The sequence below is a fragment of the Entelurus aequoreus genome, linkage group LG13, assembly GCF_033978785.1.
Source record: "Entelurus aequoreus isolate RoL-2023_Sb linkage group LG13, RoL_Eaeq_v1.1, whole genome shotgun sequence".
NCBI lineage: Eukaryota > Metazoa > Chordata > Actinopteri > Syngnathiformes > Syngnathidae > Entelurus > Entelurus aequoreus.
Window position 1 is genome coordinate 18,591,360 of NC_084743.1, and position 22,010 is coordinate 18,613,369.

At 36.1% G+C, this 22,010-nt stretch overlaps 2 protein-coding genes across 3 annotated transcripts in view; both read right to left on the minus strand.

Moving 5' to 3' along the window:
• The window catches only part of LOC133663222 (frizzled-7-like), a 791,936-nt gene that overhangs the window by 754,473 nt on the left and 15,453 nt on the right, over nucleotides 1–22,010 (minus strand). The window lies entirely within an intron of this gene.
• Nucleotides 1–22,010, minus strand: part of LOC133663220 (neuropilin-2-like) — a 342,926-nt gene that overhangs the window by 235,537 nt on the left and 85,379 nt on the right. For both annotated transcript variants that reach the window (XM_062067529.1, XM_062067530.1), the window contains exon 3: nucleotides 10,982–11,163. In XM_062067529.1, the coding sequence (XP_061923513.1) occupies nucleotides 10,982–11,163 (182 nt within the window). The remainder of the gene's footprint in view (nucleotides 1–10,981; nucleotides 11,164–22,010) is intronic.

Consider the following 22,010-nt stretch of genomic DNA (forward strand, 5'->3'; position numbering starts at 1 on the left):
TCTGCCCCTTTAATTAGTGCATACTAAATAATTTAACTTTAGCCTACTACTACAACCATATTATTTACCAGCAACATAAAGTGAAACAGAGGCAGAGGTGTCCTGCCACAGTCAGTAACAAATAAACAGAAAACAGTAGTGGTGGTAGATAGACACAAAGCTTCATCAAACATCTGATCCACTGAACAAAGAGCTCCAAACATCTTGATCCTACACTTCTTTTTTGTAAAGTAAATCTGAACAGCCAATATGGGCATCTACATCAACTATATGATTTGCCTGAGAAGCTGGACAGGACAAAAAAATAAAAAAATAAAAAAATTAAATTTTAAATCTATTTGTGGCGGCTTTAATTTTTTCGTGGCGGGCCGCCACAAATAAATAAATGTGTGGGAAACACTGTACTTACAAGCAGACACAGTGTGTGGACAGAAAAGGGAGAACGGATGCATTTTGGCTTAAAAACTAATGATAAAGGTGAAGTTATAACACTGAAACGATGGATGTGGCTAAATCATGAATCCTCGCCTCCATGGCGACAAATAAAGTACGTTTCTTACAAGTATCATCCCTGCAGGACGAGGAAATAGCTAAACATGCTTCACTACACACCGTAGCTCACCGGCGTCACAATGTAAACAAACGCCATTGGTGGATCTACACCTGACATCCACTGTAATGATACCAAGTACAGGAGCGTATTTAGTTAATACTACTATGATCACATCGATATTTTTTAGCATCACAAAATCTTTTTTCGTTTTTTAAAAATGTATATTATGTTTATAAACTCAGGAAATATGTCCCTGGACACATGAGGACTTTGAATATGACCAATGCATGATCCTGTAACTACTTGGTATCGGATTGACACCCAAATTTGTGGTATCATCCAAAACTAATGTAAAGTATCCAAACAACAGAAGAATAAGTGATTATTACATTTTAACATTTTATCGACCATAAGCCGCAGATATGGTATATATCAGTGTTTTTCAACCTTTTTTGAGCCGAGGCACATTTTTTTCATTGAAAAAATCCAAAGGCTCACCACCAGCAGAAATCATTCAAATATGAAACTCAATATTGACAATAAAAAGTTGTGGGATATGATTTTAAAGCATAACTAAGCATGCAACACTATAGCTCTTGTCTCAAAGTAGGTGTACTGTCACATCACACCCTGACTTATTTGGACTTTTTTGCTGTTTTCTTTTGTGTAGTGTTTTAGTTCTTGTCTTGCGCTCCTATTTTGGTGGCTTTTCCTGTTTTGTTGGTATTTTCCTGTAGCAGTTTCATGTCTTCCTTTAAGCGATATTTCCCACATCTACTTTGTTTTAGCAATCAAGAATATTTCAGTTGTTTTTATCCTTCTTTGTGGGGACATTGTTGATTGTCATGTCATGTTCGGATGTACTTTGTGAACGCCGTCTTTGCTCCACACGCTGTAAGTCTTTGCTGTCGTCCAGCATTCTGTTTTTCTTCACTTTGTCGCCAGTTCAGTTGTAGTTTCGTTCTGCATAGCCTTCCCTGGGCTTCAATGCCTTTTTTTTTTAGGGGCACTCACCTTTTGTTTATTTTTCAGTTTAAGCATTAGACACCTTTTTACCTGCACACTGCCTCCCGATGTCGTCTGAAAAATTGTAATCACGATTAGCTACCTGCTGCCACCTACTGATATGAAAGAGTATTACACGGTTACTCTGCCGACACTCAACAACAACACATCATTTGCAGACTAATTACTGGTTTGCAAAAAATGTTATACCCCAAATAGGTGAAATTAGATAATCTCCCACGGCACACCAGACTGTATCTCACGATACAGGAGCGTATATATACCAGTGGTTGAAAAACACTGGTATATATGTTGTCAAATGAGTTATTTACAAAGAGAGACTTTGTAAATGTTTATTTACATACCTTAATTGTTTCCAAACGGTGTTTGTAACATGGCAGTAAAACGGCTGATCAAACAAAACGGAAGCTATTTCTCCAATCAACTAAAAAGACTCAATAACTCCACGTTGACGTTTTAGTGAATTTACTCAGGAATTTGTGGAACTGAAACAATACAAAAAGAATGCCATTGTAAGTTAATAACAGACATCACACATGGGACGGTTTTGCAAGTATGAATAGTTTTAGTTATATTGTAAAACTTACAACCATTGCTTGGAGTGATGAATGAAGAATCCTTTCGGGCAGAAACGCTATGGACGGATTTTACTGTCTGGTTGAGGGCATTGAAACAGGAAGCACATTTTCAACTCGCAACACCTGCAGTGAGCATACCCGTCCAAAAGATGCCGCCATAGCACAACAATAGCACACATTTCCGTTTACGCTACATGCTACGCATGTCTAAAGTATTCCGATTCAAGGTGTGATGCATGAAAATGCACATCCTAATCAGATCATTTTTTTCAGAAAGGAATATTTTAATCCGAATGATGATCAGATGAAATAAAAATTTTCCAGGTACACATGGCGAATGACAGTCATTTTAATTCTTAAATTAATAAAATTGGGCTCCAACAAAAGGATAACTTTCTCATGCAGGGCTAAATGGCTAGTGCTTGAGCAGGGGTTATTACTAGGGATGTCCGATAATGGCTTTTTGCCGATATCCGATATGCCGATATTGTCCAACTCTTTAATTACCGATACCGATATCAACCGATATATGCAGTCGTGGAATTAACACATTATTATGCCTAATTTGGACAACCAGGTATGGTGAAGATAAGGTACTTTTTAAAAAAATGAATCAAATAAAATCAGATAAATAAATTAAAAACATTTTCTTGAATAAAAAAGAAAGTAAAACAATATAAAAACAGTTACATAGAAACTAGTAATTAATGAAAATTTGTAAAATTAACTGTTAAAGGTTAGTACTATTAGTGGACCAGCAGCACGCACAATCATGTGTGCTTACGGACTGTATCCCTTGCAGACTGTATTGATATATATTGATATATAATGTAGGAACCAGAATATTAATAACAGAAAGAAACAACCCTTTTGTGTGAATGAGTGTGAATGAGTGTAAATGGGGGAGGGAGGTTTTTTGGGTTGTAAGTGTATCTTGTGTTTTTTATGTGGATTTAATAAAAAAAAAAAACGATACTGATAATAAAAAAACGATACCGATTATTTCCGATATTACATTTTAACGCATTTATCGGCCGATAATATCGGCAGACCGATATTATCGGACATCTCTAGTTATTACTATGTACTTCACTAATTATTATTTTTATTTTTAATGCTAAATACTATTATCATATGTGTATATATATACAGTTATAGTTGTTGAAGAAAAAAAGGGTGATATCGATTTAAAAAAAATAGGCTGATACGATATACATCTAAATGCCAAAAATTGGCTTTGATTAAGACCGATAATGCAGAGCTGGGCAAATATTTTGACTCGTGGGGGGGCCACATTGAGAGAAAAAAATGTGGCCGGGGGGGCCAATGTGTATGTGTGTATAAATGATATATACACATTTAGCTGTAAAAATCTACTGTGCAGTATGTGTGTTTGGGTCCCTTTTTTTCCAGGAACACTAATACCAAAACTCACAATGTCCAATAGAGTTCTAAAAAAAACTACAGACCACCTCAAAAAAAGGAATGGAATTTTACAGTTTTTTTTACTGAATGGCACACCTAAAATGTACATTAAAATAAAGAAAGTGGGATTTACAATATTAACTACCGTATTTCCTTGAATTGGCGCAGGGAATATAGTACAGTACGCAGAGAGCTTCATGGAATGGGTTTCCAAGGCCGAGCAGCTGCATCTAAGCCATACATCACCAAGTCCAATGCAAAGCGTCGGATGCAGTGGTGTAAAGGACGTCACTACTGGACTCTAGAGCAGTGGAGACGCGTTCTGTGGACTGATGAATTACGCTTTTCCATCTGGGTTTGGAGGTTTGCCAGGAGAACGGTACATTTCGGACTGCATTGTGTCGAGTGTGAAATTTGGTGGAGGGGGAATTATGGTGTGGGGTTGTTTTTCAGGAGTTGGGCTTGTGAAAGAAACTTTGAATGCTCCAGGATACCAACACATTTTGGACAATTCCATGCTCCCAACCTTGTGGGAACAGTTTGGAGCGGGCCCCTTCCTCTTCCAACATGACTGTGCACCAGTGCTCAAAGCAAGGTCCATAAAGACATGGATGCCAGATTCTGGTGTGGATGAACTTGACTGGCCTGCACAGAGTCCTGACCTGAACCCGATAGAACACCTTTAGGTTGAATTAGAACGGAGACTGAGAGCCAGGCCTTCATCAGTGTGGGACCTCACCAATGCGCTTTTGGAAGAATGGTGGAAAATTCCTATACACACACTCCTCAACCTTGTGGACAGCCTTCCCAGAAGAGTTGAAGCTGTGATAGCTGCAAAAGGTGGACCGACATCAATATTGAACCCTATGGGTTAGGAATGGGATGGCACTTCAAGTTCATATGTGAGTCAAGGCAGGTGGCTAAATACTTTTGGCAATATAGTGCATGTGTGGCTTCAGGCTCCACGTGTGAACTCCGACACTCAATGGGAAGTCGAGTGAGGGAAATCAAGGCAGAAAGCGAGAAAGACGGACAAGCAGGCCTGGCCCTAACCAATCTGGCGCCCTAGGCAAGATTTTAGGTGGCGCCCCCCCACATCGGCAGTGAAGTGTATATACTCACAAGAAACCAAATAGCTTCGTCTTTGACCTTTTTGTTTACTTAAAGAAAGCAAATTAACATATTATATGAGAATGTTATGTTATGATTATCTTTAACCGAATCACAGCAGTGCTCAAATTAAAAAACAGCATTCCCTCTCATGTGATATTGCTTAATTAACATTAATGATGTGCACTTTAACAACTAGGCTTACAACTATACCAAATATATAAAGGGGTGGAAAAGTGACTATTACCTGCAGGGCAAACATTAGCTAACCAGAAGGCAATAACAATGTAAACAAAAAACACCTGCTTAAAAGATCTAAAACAAATGTCCCTGAGGAATGTAAGGTGGGAGTACTGTAATTACCTAACGTTACATTATTATTTTCCATAACAATTTAGCCCCCTCCACAATATTAACCCGACGTTAAACCAGAACTAGCTATTTATTGATTAGCAATTGCCGAATCATGTAACATTAGCTTAATGCTAAAAAGCCAGGTTACTATCATTCTGTAACAGACAAATAATTTCATGTAGGCTAACGTTACCTACCTGCTACCTCTGTCTTTTTCTCGTTTCTCCTCTTCTTTTCTCTTTTTTCTTCCCTGGGCTTCCTGACAGTTTTGGCCGTTTTGACATCTTGTGTTGATTTTTTGATGTGGTAACTTGTAAGAGTCATGATATGGGTAGGGAGGGGGCGCACCGTGCGGGGGGATGGGGGGCGTAATGTTGTAACAAATAATATTTCTATTAAATAGGCTTTACTTTGCATTTTAATTAACGTGGGATTATCTTTTGTATTTAGAAATAATAGTACCAACTTTTTTTTTTCTTTTTTCCCCAACATTTGTGGCACTGGCGTGGCGCCCCCTGATGGACGGCGCCCTTAGCATTTGCCTCTACGGCCTATGCCACGGGCCGGCCCTGCGGACAAGCACGTGTTGTGTTAGTAACCCCAGCCCGACCCGAGTGTGACAGTGCGTCTCCGGACTCAGGTCTCAATTAAGCAGGCATGTGCGGAATGCTTTCAAGGGGAACGGAACGAGGCGGCCGCGGGGGCCGACACCATGTGGCCCCGGGTTGCGTCTCAGGTCTCGGCCGGCCTTGCCCGGGCTGACCCACGGCGGCGTGAAGGGGAGCTTCATCACACGCCAGGATGTAACTCTCAGAGCGAGGGCCATGAAGGGCAGAGATGTCTCGCATGGACCGCCTCAAAGGCTCTCAGGGGTCCTGTGCGGAGTCGCTCTTTAGCCGCTGGCTGTCTCCCATGACAGCTGGGAGACAAATGAGGTCTGGTCAGCTAATGAAGCATGTTGGATCTCCTATTAGTTACTAACTCGTGACATGGTCTCCGCCAGCCGGCTTGCTGAGGTGCACGTCTACTTCTTCAGATGCCCCTCTTTAAAGAGATAAATGCTTCAAATAAAAGCCACTTTGACACCGAGACCCCGCAAAAATTGGTAGACCGGAGCCGTAACAGACTCGTCTTTCACGTCGGAGCCAATGAGGTGGAATATTGCTGCGCTTTAAGGCAGTGTTTTTCAACCACTGTGCCGCGGCACACTAGTGTGCCGTGAGAGGTTGTCTGGTGTGCCGTGGGACATTTTGTAATTTCACCTAATTGGGTTAAAAATATTTTTTGCAAAGCAGTAGTTATAATCCGTAAATGTGCCGTTGTTGATTGTCTGTACTGTCTAGAGCTCGGCAGAGTAACCGTGTAATACTCTTCCATACTAGTAGGAGGCAGCAGGTAGCTAATTGCTTTGTAGATGTCGGGAACGACGACAATGGTTTGCAGGTAAAAAGGTGTCTAATGCTTAAAGGCGAGTGCCGCTAAGAAAAGGCATTGAAGCTTAGGGAAGGCTATGCAAAACTAAAACTGAACTGGCTGCAAAGTAAACAAAAACAGAATGCTGGAGGACAGCAAAGACTTACAGCGTGTGGAGCAGACGGCGTCCACAATGTACAATCAACAACAAAATAGGAGCGTAAGACAAGAACTCAAACACTACACACAGGAAAACACCAAAAAACTCTGAATAAGTCACGGTGTGATGTGACAGGTCGTGAGAGTACACCTACTTTGAGACAAGAGCTATAGGGATGCATGCTTGGTTATGGTTTGAATTCATATCAAACAATTGCAAAAACGACTTTTTGTTGTCAATATTGGCTGCTTATTTTAATTCTTTAATGTTTTCTGCTGGTGGCGTGCCTCAGAATTTTTCCAATGGGGAACAAATGTGCCTCGGCTCAGAAAAGGTTGAAAAACACTGCTTTAAGGAATGTTTGTCACTCTGAGATGATTAGAGTGTAGACAATTGGGGAGAAGTGACACAAACAATCACATTATCCTGCAGTAACGACCATGTTACCACCTCAGAAAGTGCAGGCTAGACTTTGTTTTCATGAGTTTTCGTGGGGGCGGTATAGCTCGGTTGGTAGAGGGTTCCAGGTTCGATTCCCGCTTCCGCCATCCTGGTCACTGCTGTTGTGTCCTCGGGCAAGACACTTTACCCCACCTGCTCCCAGTGCCACACACACTGGTTGAAATGAAACTTAGATATTGGGTTTCACTATGTAAAAGCGCTTTGAGTCACTAGAGAAAGGCGCTATATAAAAATAATTAATTTCACACTCACTTCACATGAAAAACAGGAAGTTTTTCATGTGGAATGTTCACATCTCAACATAGAGGTTTGAGGCTGTTTACACACACACACACACATATACATACATACATACATACATACATACATACATACATACATACATACATACATACATACATACATACATACATACATACATACATACATATATATATATATATATATATATATAATAGGGATGTCCGATAATATCGGCCTGCCGATATTATCGGCCGATAAATGCGTTAAAATGTAATATCGGAAATTATCGGTATCTGTTTTTTTATTATCTGTATTGTTTTTTTTTGTTTTTTTTTAATTAAATCAACATAAAAAACAAAAGATACACTTACAATTAATGCACCAACCCAAAAAACCTCCCTCCTCATTCACACAAAAGGGTTGTTTCTTTCTGTTATTAATATTCTGGTTCCTACATTATATATCAATATATATCAATACAGTCTGCAGGGATACAGTCCGTAAGCACACATGATTGTGCGTGCTGCTGGTCCACTAATAGTACTAACCTTTAAGAGTTAATGTTACTCATTTTCATTCATTACTAGTTTCTATGTAACTGTTTTTATATTGTTTTACTTTCTTTTTTATTCAAGAAAATGTTTTTAATTCATTTATCTTATTTTATTTTATATATTTTTTTTAAAAGTACCTTATCTTCACCATACCTGGTTGTCCAAATTAGACATAATAATGTGTTAATTCCACGACTGTATATATCGGTTGATATCGGTATCGGTTGATATCGGTATCGGTAATTAAAGAGTTGGACAATATCGGAATATCGGATATCGGCAAAAAGCCATTATCGGACATCCCTAATATATACATATATATATACATATATATACATACATACATACATACATATATATATATATACATACATATACATACATACATACATACATACATACATATACATACATACATATATATATATATATATATACATATACATATATACATACATACATATATATATACATATACACATATACATATATATATATACACACATATATATATATATACACACATTGTATGTATATATATATATATATATATATATATATATATATATATATATATATATATATATATATATATATATATATATATATATATATATATATATATATATATATATATATATATATATATATATATATATATATATATATATATCATATTATTATTATTACTCTATTATTACTGTAAATTCCGGACTACAAGCCGCTACTTTTTTCCCTACACTTTGAACCCTCTGGCTTATAAAACGGCGTGGCTGATTCATGTATTTTTCTTTGCCAACGGCCATAATGTTTGTTGTTCACGGATAGTTGTCATGAAACACGTGAAGAAGACACTGAAAAGATGTGTTATTGTTTGTGCTATTGTGTCATCTGTTGGACCAGTTCGCTCAATAGTCCAGAAAATACGGTAATCAACTTGAAACCCTCAACCTGAAACATTAATCAGGTTAGAACTTTAGGGGTAATGATGGACTCAGACTTTACCAGCCACATTAAGTCAAAAACAACAACCGCTTTTTACAACCTAAAGGAAAGGAATCATGTCCTAATCAGACTTAGAACAACTAATCCATGGCTTTATCTCCAGCAGGTTAGACTATGGTAATGGCCTTCTCACTGGCCTCTCTAAAGGAGCTTTAAAGCATTTGCAGTACATCCTTATGCTGCTGCACGACTCCTGACTAGAACCAGGAAATACGACCATGTTAGTCCTGTGCTAAGGTCACTGCACTGGCTTGCTGTTTTTTAGAAAATAGACTTTAAAACTGCTCTGCTGGTGTACAAGTCTTTTCATGGTCTTGTGCCAAAGTACATCTCTGACATGTTAGAACCATATGAACCGTCTGAACCTCGGAGAACCTCAGGGAGTGGTCTCCTGATGGATTTTCCCGATACTGGGACACACGAGCGCCCCAAAGAAAAGAATAACGCGATAGCGACTAACTACAACTGCAATAACAAACAAAAAAAGTCTCAACTGCCAGCACTTTGATAAAGAAGGTGAGAAACACTATTAAATTCAACAAAGAACTGGTAGCAAAGTACGAAGGTGGCATCTGCGAGGCTCTTCCCTCACCTCCTCCACTCTGACTACTACGCTCATCGCCAAAAATGGCAGCAGAACAATATAAGTAAATCTAGTCAAGTTGTCAAACAGGAAAATGTTAAATGATTACAATTTATTGGAAAATGTTGTTTAATTTTTATAATGTACTTAAATAAAATACATTAATTTCATTTTGTTATATACAGTGTTCAATACATAATTAAAAAACGGAAAATCTGATCATATTTTTTTTCTATTTACAATTTTTGGGGGAATTTTTTGATTCAATTATATTAATTAAAAAAATATATTTTTATTTTATTTTAAGGTATTGTAGGTACGCATACCACTAATGCACAGGTGTCAAACTCAAGGCCCGGGGGCCAGATCTGGCCCGCAACATCATTATATCTGGCCCGCGAACCCCTGGAATTTATGTGCCAATAAAGCACTTAATATTTTCTCACTAAACGTAATTGTTTTTTTTTTATTTTGACAGGAAAAATATATGTACTGCTTGAAATTGCATACCTTTTAAACTTTAATAGTATCCAATATTGCAACAAATTTTACAGTACATTATCATACTTTCCAAACATGTTTTTGTCTAGATAAAAATACTTAACTTTACAGCAAACTACCCATCAAATTAATAAAAATGACAATAAATGTTACGTTGCTCTTTACAGCATATTACTATAAATTGAAAAAAACTACTACCGTTTTTTGCGTTAAAATTCTGTTGACTAAGCTGCCATATTTTGACTGTCAAATCTACGGTTGTTGTTCTTAAAGGTGTGTTACTGTAAATGGAAAAACGGTACATTTGTTTTTACGGTAGAAAAACTGGCAGCTAAGTTGCCAGAATAAAAAAATAACTTGTACTGTTTTTCCATGAACAATATAATGTTGTAAAAAAACAATTTAACACAAAAATTCTGGCAACCAAGCTGCCAGCTTTTTCCGTAAACCCCGCCTCAAAAAAAAAACAGTGGTACCGTTTATTTCATTTATCGTAAAATGTAAAAAAAAATATAATAAAAAAAAGACTATTTTACAGTAAAATTTAGTAAATGTAAAGCTTTCACTGTAAAATCGACAGTCTATTTAAAATAATTTATATAATTAATAATGAAATCCAGCGGCAAATTCATACATTATTCGCTGTTACAAGCAATGAAAACCAGTTTGAGTTAATGCTATGCGGGCTCCATCTAGTGGTACCTCAAACAATCACTCGATTAAAGCGCAGTGTTTATTTTCCCATATTCAAACACAATGTTACTGTTCAAACTGAGTGTAATGTTACAGTGGCCAAAAAATATTGAATACATTTGTTAAATAAAACCTCTGCCTTGTTTTTAATGACTACTTAGGCCTACTGCGCTGCTGTATTGTAATGTTGGTGATCATGGTGGTACTTGGAGAGACAAGTGTTTTCTGGGGTGGTACTTGGTGAAAATGCTATATTAGAAGATGTATTCTTGTGATCCACCAACTAATGTTACATTTTATTTAGAGAACACATGTTCTTACCAGTTTTGTAGATTTCATAGCGCAGGGAGAAACCCGCTCCTTGGTGGGCGTAGTCGGAGACAAACTTGATGTGCAGGGAGGGCCCGGATGATATGATGGGTGCCGGGGCGATGTTACTGCAGTGCCTTCCCATTAAGTCGGCAGAATCCGAGTTGCCATCGTGGATCTCTACATAGTCGTACCTGCAAAGGAACACAGCGTGCATAAATTAGGCATTGTTTTTTTCTACCCAGCCTGTCACATTACAGTGGCTGCGATAACAAAATATTGCGAAAATATTTGATGAATGGTTGAGATTTCCAAGTAGGAGAGATATATTTGAACGAATCAGCAGTCAGCAACGCTGTGGGTGTTTTTAAAGCTGCAGAAGGAGATGCATCATTTAAACATTGCATAATGAACAACTCAAATAGCACAAAATACATAATAGAATAAAATAAAAGTAATTAGAGTCTGTTAAAGTAATTAATGAAAGTGAATACTATGGTCTTCAACCTAGTAAATGCTTTCCCCCCCTCAACATTACTATCATTGCAAGTTTGCTTTTTTAAAATTAATTTGTTTATTTTAATTATTTTATTAATCAGTCTAACAAAATAATACACAAAAATACCATAATAATACAATTCCAATTCCAAAACCAAACCAAGTTTGCCTTTTTGCATATCTAGTATCATCAATCAATCAATGTTTACTTTAGGGCTGCAACAACTAATCGATTAAATCGATTAAAATCGATTATACAAATAGTTGCCGATTAATTTAGTCATCGATTCGTTGGATCTATGCTATGGGCATGCGCAGAGGCTTTTTTTATTTATTTTTTTATTTTTTTAAATAAACCTTTATTTATAAACTGCAACATGTACAAACAGCTGAGAAACAATAATCAAAATAAGTATGGTGCCAGTATGCTGTTTTTTTTCAATAAATACTGGAAAGGATAGAAATGTAGTTTGTCTCTTTTATCCGATTATTAATCGATTAATCGAAGTAATAATCGACAGATTAATCGATTACCAAATTAATCGTTAGTTGCAGCCCTAGTTTACTTATATAGCCCTAAAACACGAGTGTCTCAAAGGGCTGCACAAGCCACAACGACATCCTCGGCTCAGATCCCACATCAGGGCAAGGAAAAACTCAACCCAATGGGACAATGAGAAACCTTATAGTATGGGCCTGATCTACTGAGATCTCGAATAACAAGTGCTAAATAGCGTGTGCAAACTATAAAATTGTGAGTACTATTTAGTGGGGGTGTCCAAAAAAATGGATTTTCAAATGAACCGCGAGTCTTATTTGTAACGATTCTTAATCCATTAAAAAAAAAATCAAAAATCAAATTATTATACATTTTTTTTAAATATGTCTTGTCCAGCCACTTTTATATTGTTGATGTAGATCAAAAGTGCGGCCCGGGGGCCATTTGCGGCTCGCAGCTAATCGTTTACCGGCCCCCCACACATTCTGCGAAAATTGCAAAATTGATAGTATTGCAAAAATTTTAAAAAACATTTTAAAAAAAGTGGAATGAGGTGAAATCTAACGAGAAAAAGTTGCAATGTTGACACAAAGATGCCATGCTGGCTGTTTTTTTCTTTTCTTTTGTCTTTGTTTATTTTAATTTTTTTTGCCATTGCTCAAAAAAAAAAAGACAAAAAATCTCTGTTACAATGAATTATTACTTTAAAAAATTCACTTTAAAATGTTTTATGTGGAAAAAATATTGCATATATTGTGTGGTTGCCATAAAAAAACATCAAAGTTTTATTTGACAAAAGAGCATAATACAAACAAAATAATAGTTCAAATGTAAAATCGACAGATATATCTGAAGTTGATCTCGTAATTTAAGTGTTAAAAGTAAAAAAAAAACTAATAAAAATGTATCACTTTATGAGTGGGGGACCTTTTGGATCCATAATATATTTAGTAGGATTTGATTTAACATTTCACTGTGATTACTCAAAAATATTAAAGAATTAAAATCAATGATGTCCTGCATTATTGATCTTTTAGGGCTCTAATTACTAAATACTGCATATTTCAGTTTTACTATAAAAAACAAAGTTGTCTTTGACAGAAAAGGCATAAAACCTTTTTTTTTATTTTTTTTTTAACTTTATATCAACCTGAAGTTGATATAGAGATTTACTGTAAGCGTTAAATAAAAAATAATAATAATTTGACTTATTTTTTACATTTTAATGACTGAGACCCTTTATGGTACCCGGGAGCCTTAAAGGTTAAAATATATATATATATATATATATATATATATATATATATATATATATATATATATATATATATATATATATATATATATATATTATTATTATTATTATTAAGGTTTGAAAATGAAAAATATCAAAATGGCCCCCGCATGCTTAAATTTTTCGGGTAGAGTTTTATCAAATAAAACCAGTTTTTTTAAAAGTAATATAGAAATGTATCACAGCTGTTTATCTATTTTATGGAGGAATTTAGTTAATCATAGAACAGGCACTCAATGTTATCAAAGTATTGATTTTGAATCAAAAATCCTTTTGAATCGAGAATCGAGTCTGAATCGAATCCTTACCCCCAAGAGTCGAATCGACTCGAATCGTAACCACTGTGTCGTAACCAGGAAACCAGTGAAACCTGGTTGCAGGTGATCTACTAAGACTGTACAATTGATAACGAGAGCAAAATAGATGCTATTTAAATGAGGATTTTGCATGTATTCCTGGCTGTCACCATGGAAACACTCATTTACTGCCGAGCTATAAGCTCCAACCTGTGTTTTTTACTATGTTGAGGAACATGCAGCATACAACTATAATCTGTACCAACTTTTTTGGGGCATAACAGAATTGCTAGGATAAAATAGCATTGTTGAGTAGACACTATATTTACTATTTTTTATTTATTTCTGACAGTCCAAATATGTTGACACGGACCCGAACGGACACTATCTCACTCATCTGTCATTTCAGCGCGATCTCCTCCTTTCTCACAGCTATCTGTGCGTGACTGTGGCAGTTTGCACGCCACTTCCAAACGTGCTAAATAAAGACTCCAAAACAGAAGCCGCAGAACAGTTTATAGACTTGATAAATCACATTCCGAGCGCTCAATGATCACATTTGCATGTCTTCTTCCCAGTATTGCAAGCGTTCTGATAATCAGCATATATTTTGCATATGCATAAAGATAAACCCACTACATAATCTCTATTTTGATCATTTAAGGCAGTGGTCCCCAACCTTTTTGTAGCTGCGGACCGGTCAACGCTTGAAAATTTGTCCCACGGACCGGTGGGGGGGGGGGGGGGGGGGGGGGGGGGGGGATTTTATTAAAAAAAAAAAAAAAAAATTATTTTATTTTATTTTTTTTACATAAATAAATACAATCATGTGTGCTTACGGACTGTATCCCTGCAGACTATATTGATCTATATTGATTTATAATGTATATATTGTGTTTTTAATGTTGATTTCATTTAAAAAAAAAAAAAAAAAAATTTTTTTTTTTTTTTAAATTTCTTGTGCGGCCCGGTACCAATCGGTGGTTGGGGACCACTGATTTAGGGGACACAATCTAATATGTGCTATCAAGTTTGGACGCATTTTAATACACGTAAATATTTAGTACATTAGTTCTACGTTTTTTCCATTAAAAAAATCAATTTTTTTTTCTATAGAATGTTCTTTTTGTGCAGAATACATTTAGGATTTAGGCATGTTCTTTGTTTGTCTCCTGTCAATCAAATTGCACAAATTACATAAAGAATTAAAAATAATTGTTGGTGACTGTTTTGTTTGTATCCCTGCTCAAATATAAAAAGTGACATATAAAACCAGTATCATGCATGCGATTAGGACAGGCCAGACTTTATTTATCCCAAAATAGGGAAATGATTGCAGTGCAGATACAAAGAGTCCCCAAAAAAGGTATTAAAAACTAGAGGAAAACATTAAAGAATACAAAGAACATATTAGACATTTCAGCGTGACATTTCTACAGAGAGCTACTAAAGTAAAACAAAAGAAAAACAAAAAAATAGCAATAAAATAATACTGTGGAGGGAGATGTGGCCAGCGCGCCTGCAGGAGCAACGGTCACCGCCGCTGTCTATGGTGCTGAGGACGAGCACCATCGGATAGGGGCGGGGCATGTGCTGACGGCGAGACACAGCTTCCATGTGATTCGATTTCACAGGTGGTACGTGTTAATCTAATCTGTTGTCTTTAACAGTGAGCGGGAGGAAAAAGGAGTATTGGAGAGACTGCAAAGTCTGCAAAGAACGTTTCCGTCTGAAGAGCTTGTGACAAACAATCATTAAAACTAGAGATGTCCGATAATATCGGTCTGCCGATATTATCGGCCGATAAATGCGTTAAAATGTAATATAGGAAATTATCGGTATCGATTTTTTTATTATCAGTATCGTTTTTTTTTTTGTTTGTTTTTTTTTTTTTTATTAAATCCACATAAAAAACACAAGATACACTTACAATTAGTGCACCAACCCAAAAAACCTCCCTCCCCCATTTACACTCATTCACACTCATTCACACAAAAGGGTTGTTTATTTCTGTTATTAATATTCTGGTTCCTACATTATATATCAATATATATCAATACAGTCTGCAAGGGATACAGTCCGTAAGCACACATGATTGTGCGTGCTGCTGGTCCACTAATAATACTAACCTTTAACAGTTAATTTTACCAATTTTCATTAATTACTAGTTTCTATGTAACTGTTTTTATATTGTTTTACTTTCTTTTTTATTTAAGAAAATGTTTTTAATTTATTTATCTTATTTTATTTGATTCATTTTTTTAAAAAGTACCTTATCTTCACCATACCTGGTTGTCCAAATTAGGCATAATAATGTGTTAATTCCACGACTGTATATATCGGTTGATATCGGTATCGGTAATTAAAGAGTTGGACAATATCGGCACATCGGATATCGGCAAAAAGCCATTATCGGACATCCCTAGTTAAAACCTTTGTCAACTCTGCACAACTGGCATCTGGCGTATGTATCAGCGGGACCGCAAGTACGCGAGGTCTACAAATACATATCGCACGTGGAACAGACCCAACAAAGCAACGAAGAGAGTTACTCCCTCCTAGGCTACCCACTAGCCATTAGTGAGAATCTGTCCAGGGAGAGCGAAGTGTTGGATACATGCTCATCCAGCCAGGACTCCGTGAAGCTCGTCTCTTCCTCCAGTCTCTCCACGTGGCAAAGAGCCAGCAACTGGCCTCTGGTGTAAACATGGCCAGGGCCCAAAAGGATCCCCCGAGGCCAAACCAAAAGTCCACAAAAGCAAAAAAAACAGCACAGAAGTCACAAAAGTGTCAGCCCTTGTTGCAAAGTCCCGAAGGGGCCCCGAACCAAAAGGCCAAAAAAAAAGGCATGAAAACAAGTAGGATACATCAAGAACCCAAAAGGAGGACACACAAGAGCACAGAGCTCGTGCAACCAGCAGCCACTACAGCGAGGCCATCTTTGAAAAAAAAAACGGAGAAAAGAATATATATAATTAATTAGTTGCAAACATCAGCAGGATGTCTGGCTGTCACCATCCACAAAGAGAAAATCTATTTTCATTCTCTTTCTTTGATGTCCTCTGACCACAAATGTTTGGCTCCATGTCCAGACGCACAGCAGGAGTGTTGCCTCCGTGTCTGGACGACAACCAACTGGTCACCTCTTTACCCCCAAAATAGCATTTTCGTAAAAAAAAAATAAAAATAAATAAATAAATAAATAAAATAAAATATATATATATACAGTATATATATATATATATATATATATATATATATATATATATATATATATATATATATATATATATATATATATATATATACAAATATACATACATATATACATACATATATTATAGAGATAATGGCTTTTTTGCCGATATCCGATATTCCGATATTGTCCAACTCTTAATTACCGATTCCGATATCAACCGATACAGATATATACAGTCGTGGAATTAACACATTATTATGCCTAATTTTGTTGTGATGCCCCGCTGGATGCATTAAACAATGTAACAAGTTTTTTCAAAATAAATCAACTCAAGTTATGGAAAAAAATGCCAACATGGCACTGCCATATTTATTATTGAAGTCACAAAGTGCTTTTTTTTTTTTAACATGCCTCAAAACAGCAGCTTGGAATTTGAGGAGGTTAAGGTGGGCGGGGTGGAGGGTAGCGATGGTGTATATTGTTACGTCCTGGAAGAGTTAGTGCTGCAAGGGATACTGGGTATTTGTTCTGCTGTGTTTATGTTGTGTTACGGTGCGGATGTTCTCCCGAAATGTGTTTGTCATTCTTGTTTGGTGTGGGTTCACAGTGTGCCGCATATTTGTAACAGTGTTAAAGTTGTTTATACGGCCACCCTCAGTGTGACCTGTATGGCTGTTGACCAAGTATGCTTGCATTCCCTTGTGTGTGTGAAAAGCCGTAGATAATATGTGATTGGACCGGCACGCAAAGGCAGTGCCTTTAAGGTTTATTGGCGCTCTGTACTTCTCCCTACGTCCGTGTACAAAGCGGCATATTAAAAAGTCATAAATTGTACTTTTTGAAACCGATAGCGATAATTTTGAAACCGATACCGATAATTTCCGATATTATATTTTAAAGCATTTATCGGCCGATAATATCGGCAGTCCGATATTATCGGACATCCCTACTATATATACATATATACACACATATATATATATACACTGTATATATACATACACATATGTATATACTTTATATACACACATATATATATATACTGTATATATACTTTATATACACACATACACATATATATACACATACTATATATACACATTTATACACATGTATAAATATATATACACAACATACACACATATATATTATGCATGTATATATATATCACTTACTGCACAATGTCTGCTCTCACTGGGACGCCGACTGATGGGATGTTTACATCTTACATCATACATACATGGACAGATCATTTCACTAGTTATTAGAATGTTTTCCTAAAATCTAATCTTTTTATCTTCAATTGTGTCAGCTCTTTTTTTGCAAGTGTGCAACAAACGAGCGTCTTTTCGCGTCTTTGTCGCCATCTCCGGGTCTAAGTCGGTTGTCAAAGTCGACCAACTTCTCGGTTTATGTCCTCAACCTTCTACTATCCAGGTGAGAGGCGTGATTTATAATCTAGAATCAACTCAGAGGAGATGCAGCCGCTCAATACCAATGTCAATATAGCAGCTAAAGCGAGTTAGCGCTCTGTGATCGATGCACCACTAAAATAGTTGGTCTGCGTTAGCCCTTATAATAACAGCATCCCTAATACTTGGTTAATACATAGGTCACGAGATGTAAATGGAGTATTGTTGGCGGTTTTTGGATATTTTTTCAGAGGGCTTCATGGGTGCAATAGTGTACTTCAATTAGCTACATTGTTAGCCACCTCTTACTTGCCATATTTTACGACTTAAAAGGTTTGTGAACAAGCTAGTTAGCACTCTGTGCTCGATACACCACTAAAAATAGTTTGCCTGTGAGATGCAAATGGAGTTTTGGCGGTTTTTGGATGTTTTTTCACAATAGTGTACTTCAATTAGCAACATTGTTAGCCACCTCTTACTTGCCATATTTTACGACTTAGAATGCAAAAAAAAAAAAAAAGTCTTACATAGGGATTGTGAATGAACGACAAGTGCAGTTTTCTTTAATAAACTCGGCAGAAAGGCACAGGAACTTCTTTAAAACGTTGCATGGACCTTCGGATAATGCAAATTACTGTGCTAGAATAAGAAACACAGCTACCCCGCCAAACAAATGAAGAACAGAGTGTTTGAACAACAGACACTTTCTCGTGCTTGTTCTCCCACAACATGTGTGCCTACGTGTGTGCGTCGTCCTCAACAGGTGAGCCGCCTCCCAAAGGTCACCCGACTCCCACACTGCCATCATGTGACGTGTTGACTTGGCACCGAACACCGCAGCTATGACACATGCGGTACTGTGAGGTTTAAAAAAAGCAACATTTTCGGGTGTTTTTCAAAAGTCCCTAAAACTGAATATCGCAGCAATTAAAATGTGGGACACGGTCTCGTGCGCACCATCGCCAAACTTGTAATTAAGTTGCGTTTACCTACTTATTTTCAGCATGACAGTGTGTACTTTTGTACCTATCTGGCACTTGGTAAAAGTAGTGCATGAAGTTCAACACTGCAATACTGAAGTACAATATGAGCGTCACTGTGCCTGTATGCACGCACAAACTACCGCAATGACGTACGATAACCCTACAAAACACATTATGCAAATACGATGGAAGGACTAGCCATGAAATAGGATTGAGGCATTATTTTCAAAACATCACACAAAGTGAATGAGTTCAACAATATTGGTCAATGTGAAATTAATCTACTTATGAATATATGTGTGGAGGGGGGCGTGGCCTGCGGGCTGGGGGTGTGCAATAACCGGCCTCGAAGACAGTGACAGGTGAGTAGATGGCCCAGGTGGGCCTTGTTATCTAATCACCTGCCGCCTTTATTAGCAGCAGCCGGAACGAGACATGTGGTTGGAGTTGGGAGTTGGAGAGAGAGAGAGACACGCACAGAGAGCTATACGTCTGAAAAAGACAGCTGAAAAGCAATACAGACTGTTGAATGAAAACAAAAAGACTGTATTCAAACTGTCTACCGGGCTCACGAAGATCTATCGGACTCAGGAGAACCCTCGCAGCAGAGAGATGTTTACAATATGCATTTTGGATTATCATTTGCAACTAGATGAGGCAGGAATTGCGTGTGAATGCTCCAATGCTGAAGTTGAACTCAAATCCTGGATTTTTTAATTTTTTTTATAATTGTTGAAGTAGAGCACACATTTCCCAAACAGGCTGAATATTTTGAAGTTGGAACCGTTTGAGTCAGATGAAAAATGTGGGGGTTGTGGATCTTTGAAGAATGTCCCATTGATTTCAATGGGAATTTCCCCAAAATTGGGGAATTGCGGGAAAAGCGGGATTTTTTTTTTGAAAATGGTAAAAAAAACAAAAAAACTTGAATGGTCTGAATGAGTTGAAATGGTCGGTGTTGGAATTTTTCAAATCGGTCGAGAAATGTTAACATTTTTAAATGAGAAATGGTATTAAGGAATTCCTAGAATTTCGGGAAAACCGGAAATTTTTCCAGTTCGAAAAACAATTTTGAACTGGTTAAGAGGAATGTTTGGACGGTGGAACGGTTGAAGTGGGTTGAAAAATGTGGAAGGAGTTGTCGACAGAAAAAAGGGTCAAAAAAGGGTTTGAAAAAAGGGGAATTCTGGGAATTCCTGGAATTTTTTTGGAACTTTGAAAAATAACAGTTTGAATTTCCAGGATGGTGGAATGTGTTGAAGGTGGAAAGGTTTAAATTGGTCGAAAAATGTGGAAATGGTTGACGTTTGAAAAATGGCCAATTCATTTTGAATGGGAAAAATGTCCCCGGAAAACCTGGAATTCTGGGAAATGAAATAAAAAATAAAATAAAATAAAATAAAAAATATAAGAACTACAACATTAATTTAAATGAAAAAAAAAACACATATATATATATTTTTTTCTTCATTTCAATTCATTTTTAATTTTATTATATGTTTTATTTTATTTTATTTCAATTCATTATTTATGTAAATATATTTTACTACTTATTTTGTATTACATATACGTATATATATATATATATGTATATATGTACATATATGTATATATATACATATATGTATATATATATATATATTTATGTATACATATATAATTTTTTTAACTTTTTTTTTCTTCATTTCAATTAATTTTTTAATTTTACTATATTTTTAAATTTTATTTTGATTTTGATTTTTAATTATATTTTACTTTATTTTGTATTATATATATATATATATATATAATACAAAATAAACTACAATATAATAAATAAATATATATATATATATATATATAATAAAATTAAAACATGAATTGAAATGAAGAAAAAAAAAAATATATATATATATATATACATATATATATATATATATACATATATATATATATACATATACATATATATATATATATATATATATATATATATACACATATATACATATATATATATATATATATATATATATATATATATATATATACATATATACACATATATACATATATATATATAATAAAAATAAATAAATAATTACTTTCTGAGGTTAACTGAACATATTATGGGTTTTTAAATGAGTTTCCGCGCTTCTTTCTAGTTGAGGTTGTCATGACTCTTCTTACTTAGTTGTGATGGGCAATTTGTTCTGTCAACTTGACAACAATAGTCTTTCCGGCGAAAAGCCAAAAACCCTTTTAACGGTGAATTGGCAAGATCTTCTCGACAAAGAGCACAGGTTCGGAGAATCCCGCCTGTCCTGACGGGATGTTTAGCTGCCAGGATACACGAGGGACTCTTGGCGAGTCCTGTGCCTGTCGGTTCTTTACGACGAGCACTAGAACTGTGATAATATCTGCTGATTGGATTGAGCATGGCTCTGGTCTACCGACAAATTCGGATGATGATGGGACCCATCAATCTTCCGTCCTGTATGCCTTTGTAACTGTATACAGTATGTCTGCTCTTGGACGGGTGCACTGGAAACTAATGTTGTTGTTTTTAAGTGCAATGACAATAAAGTCTTTTCTACAAAACCCAAAACCAGTGAAGTTGGCACGTTGTGTAATTCGCAAATAAAAACAGAATACAATCCTTTGACTTATTTTCAATTGAACAGACTGCAAATAATCATTAACTTAGAATTTAATGGCAGCAACACATTGCAAAAAGTTGGCACATGGGCATTTTTACCACTGTGTTACATGGCCTTTCCTTTTAACAACACTCTGTAAACGTTTGGGAACTGAGGAGACACATTTTTGAAGCTTTTCAGGTGGAATTCTTTCCCATTCTTGCTTGATGTACAGCTTAAGT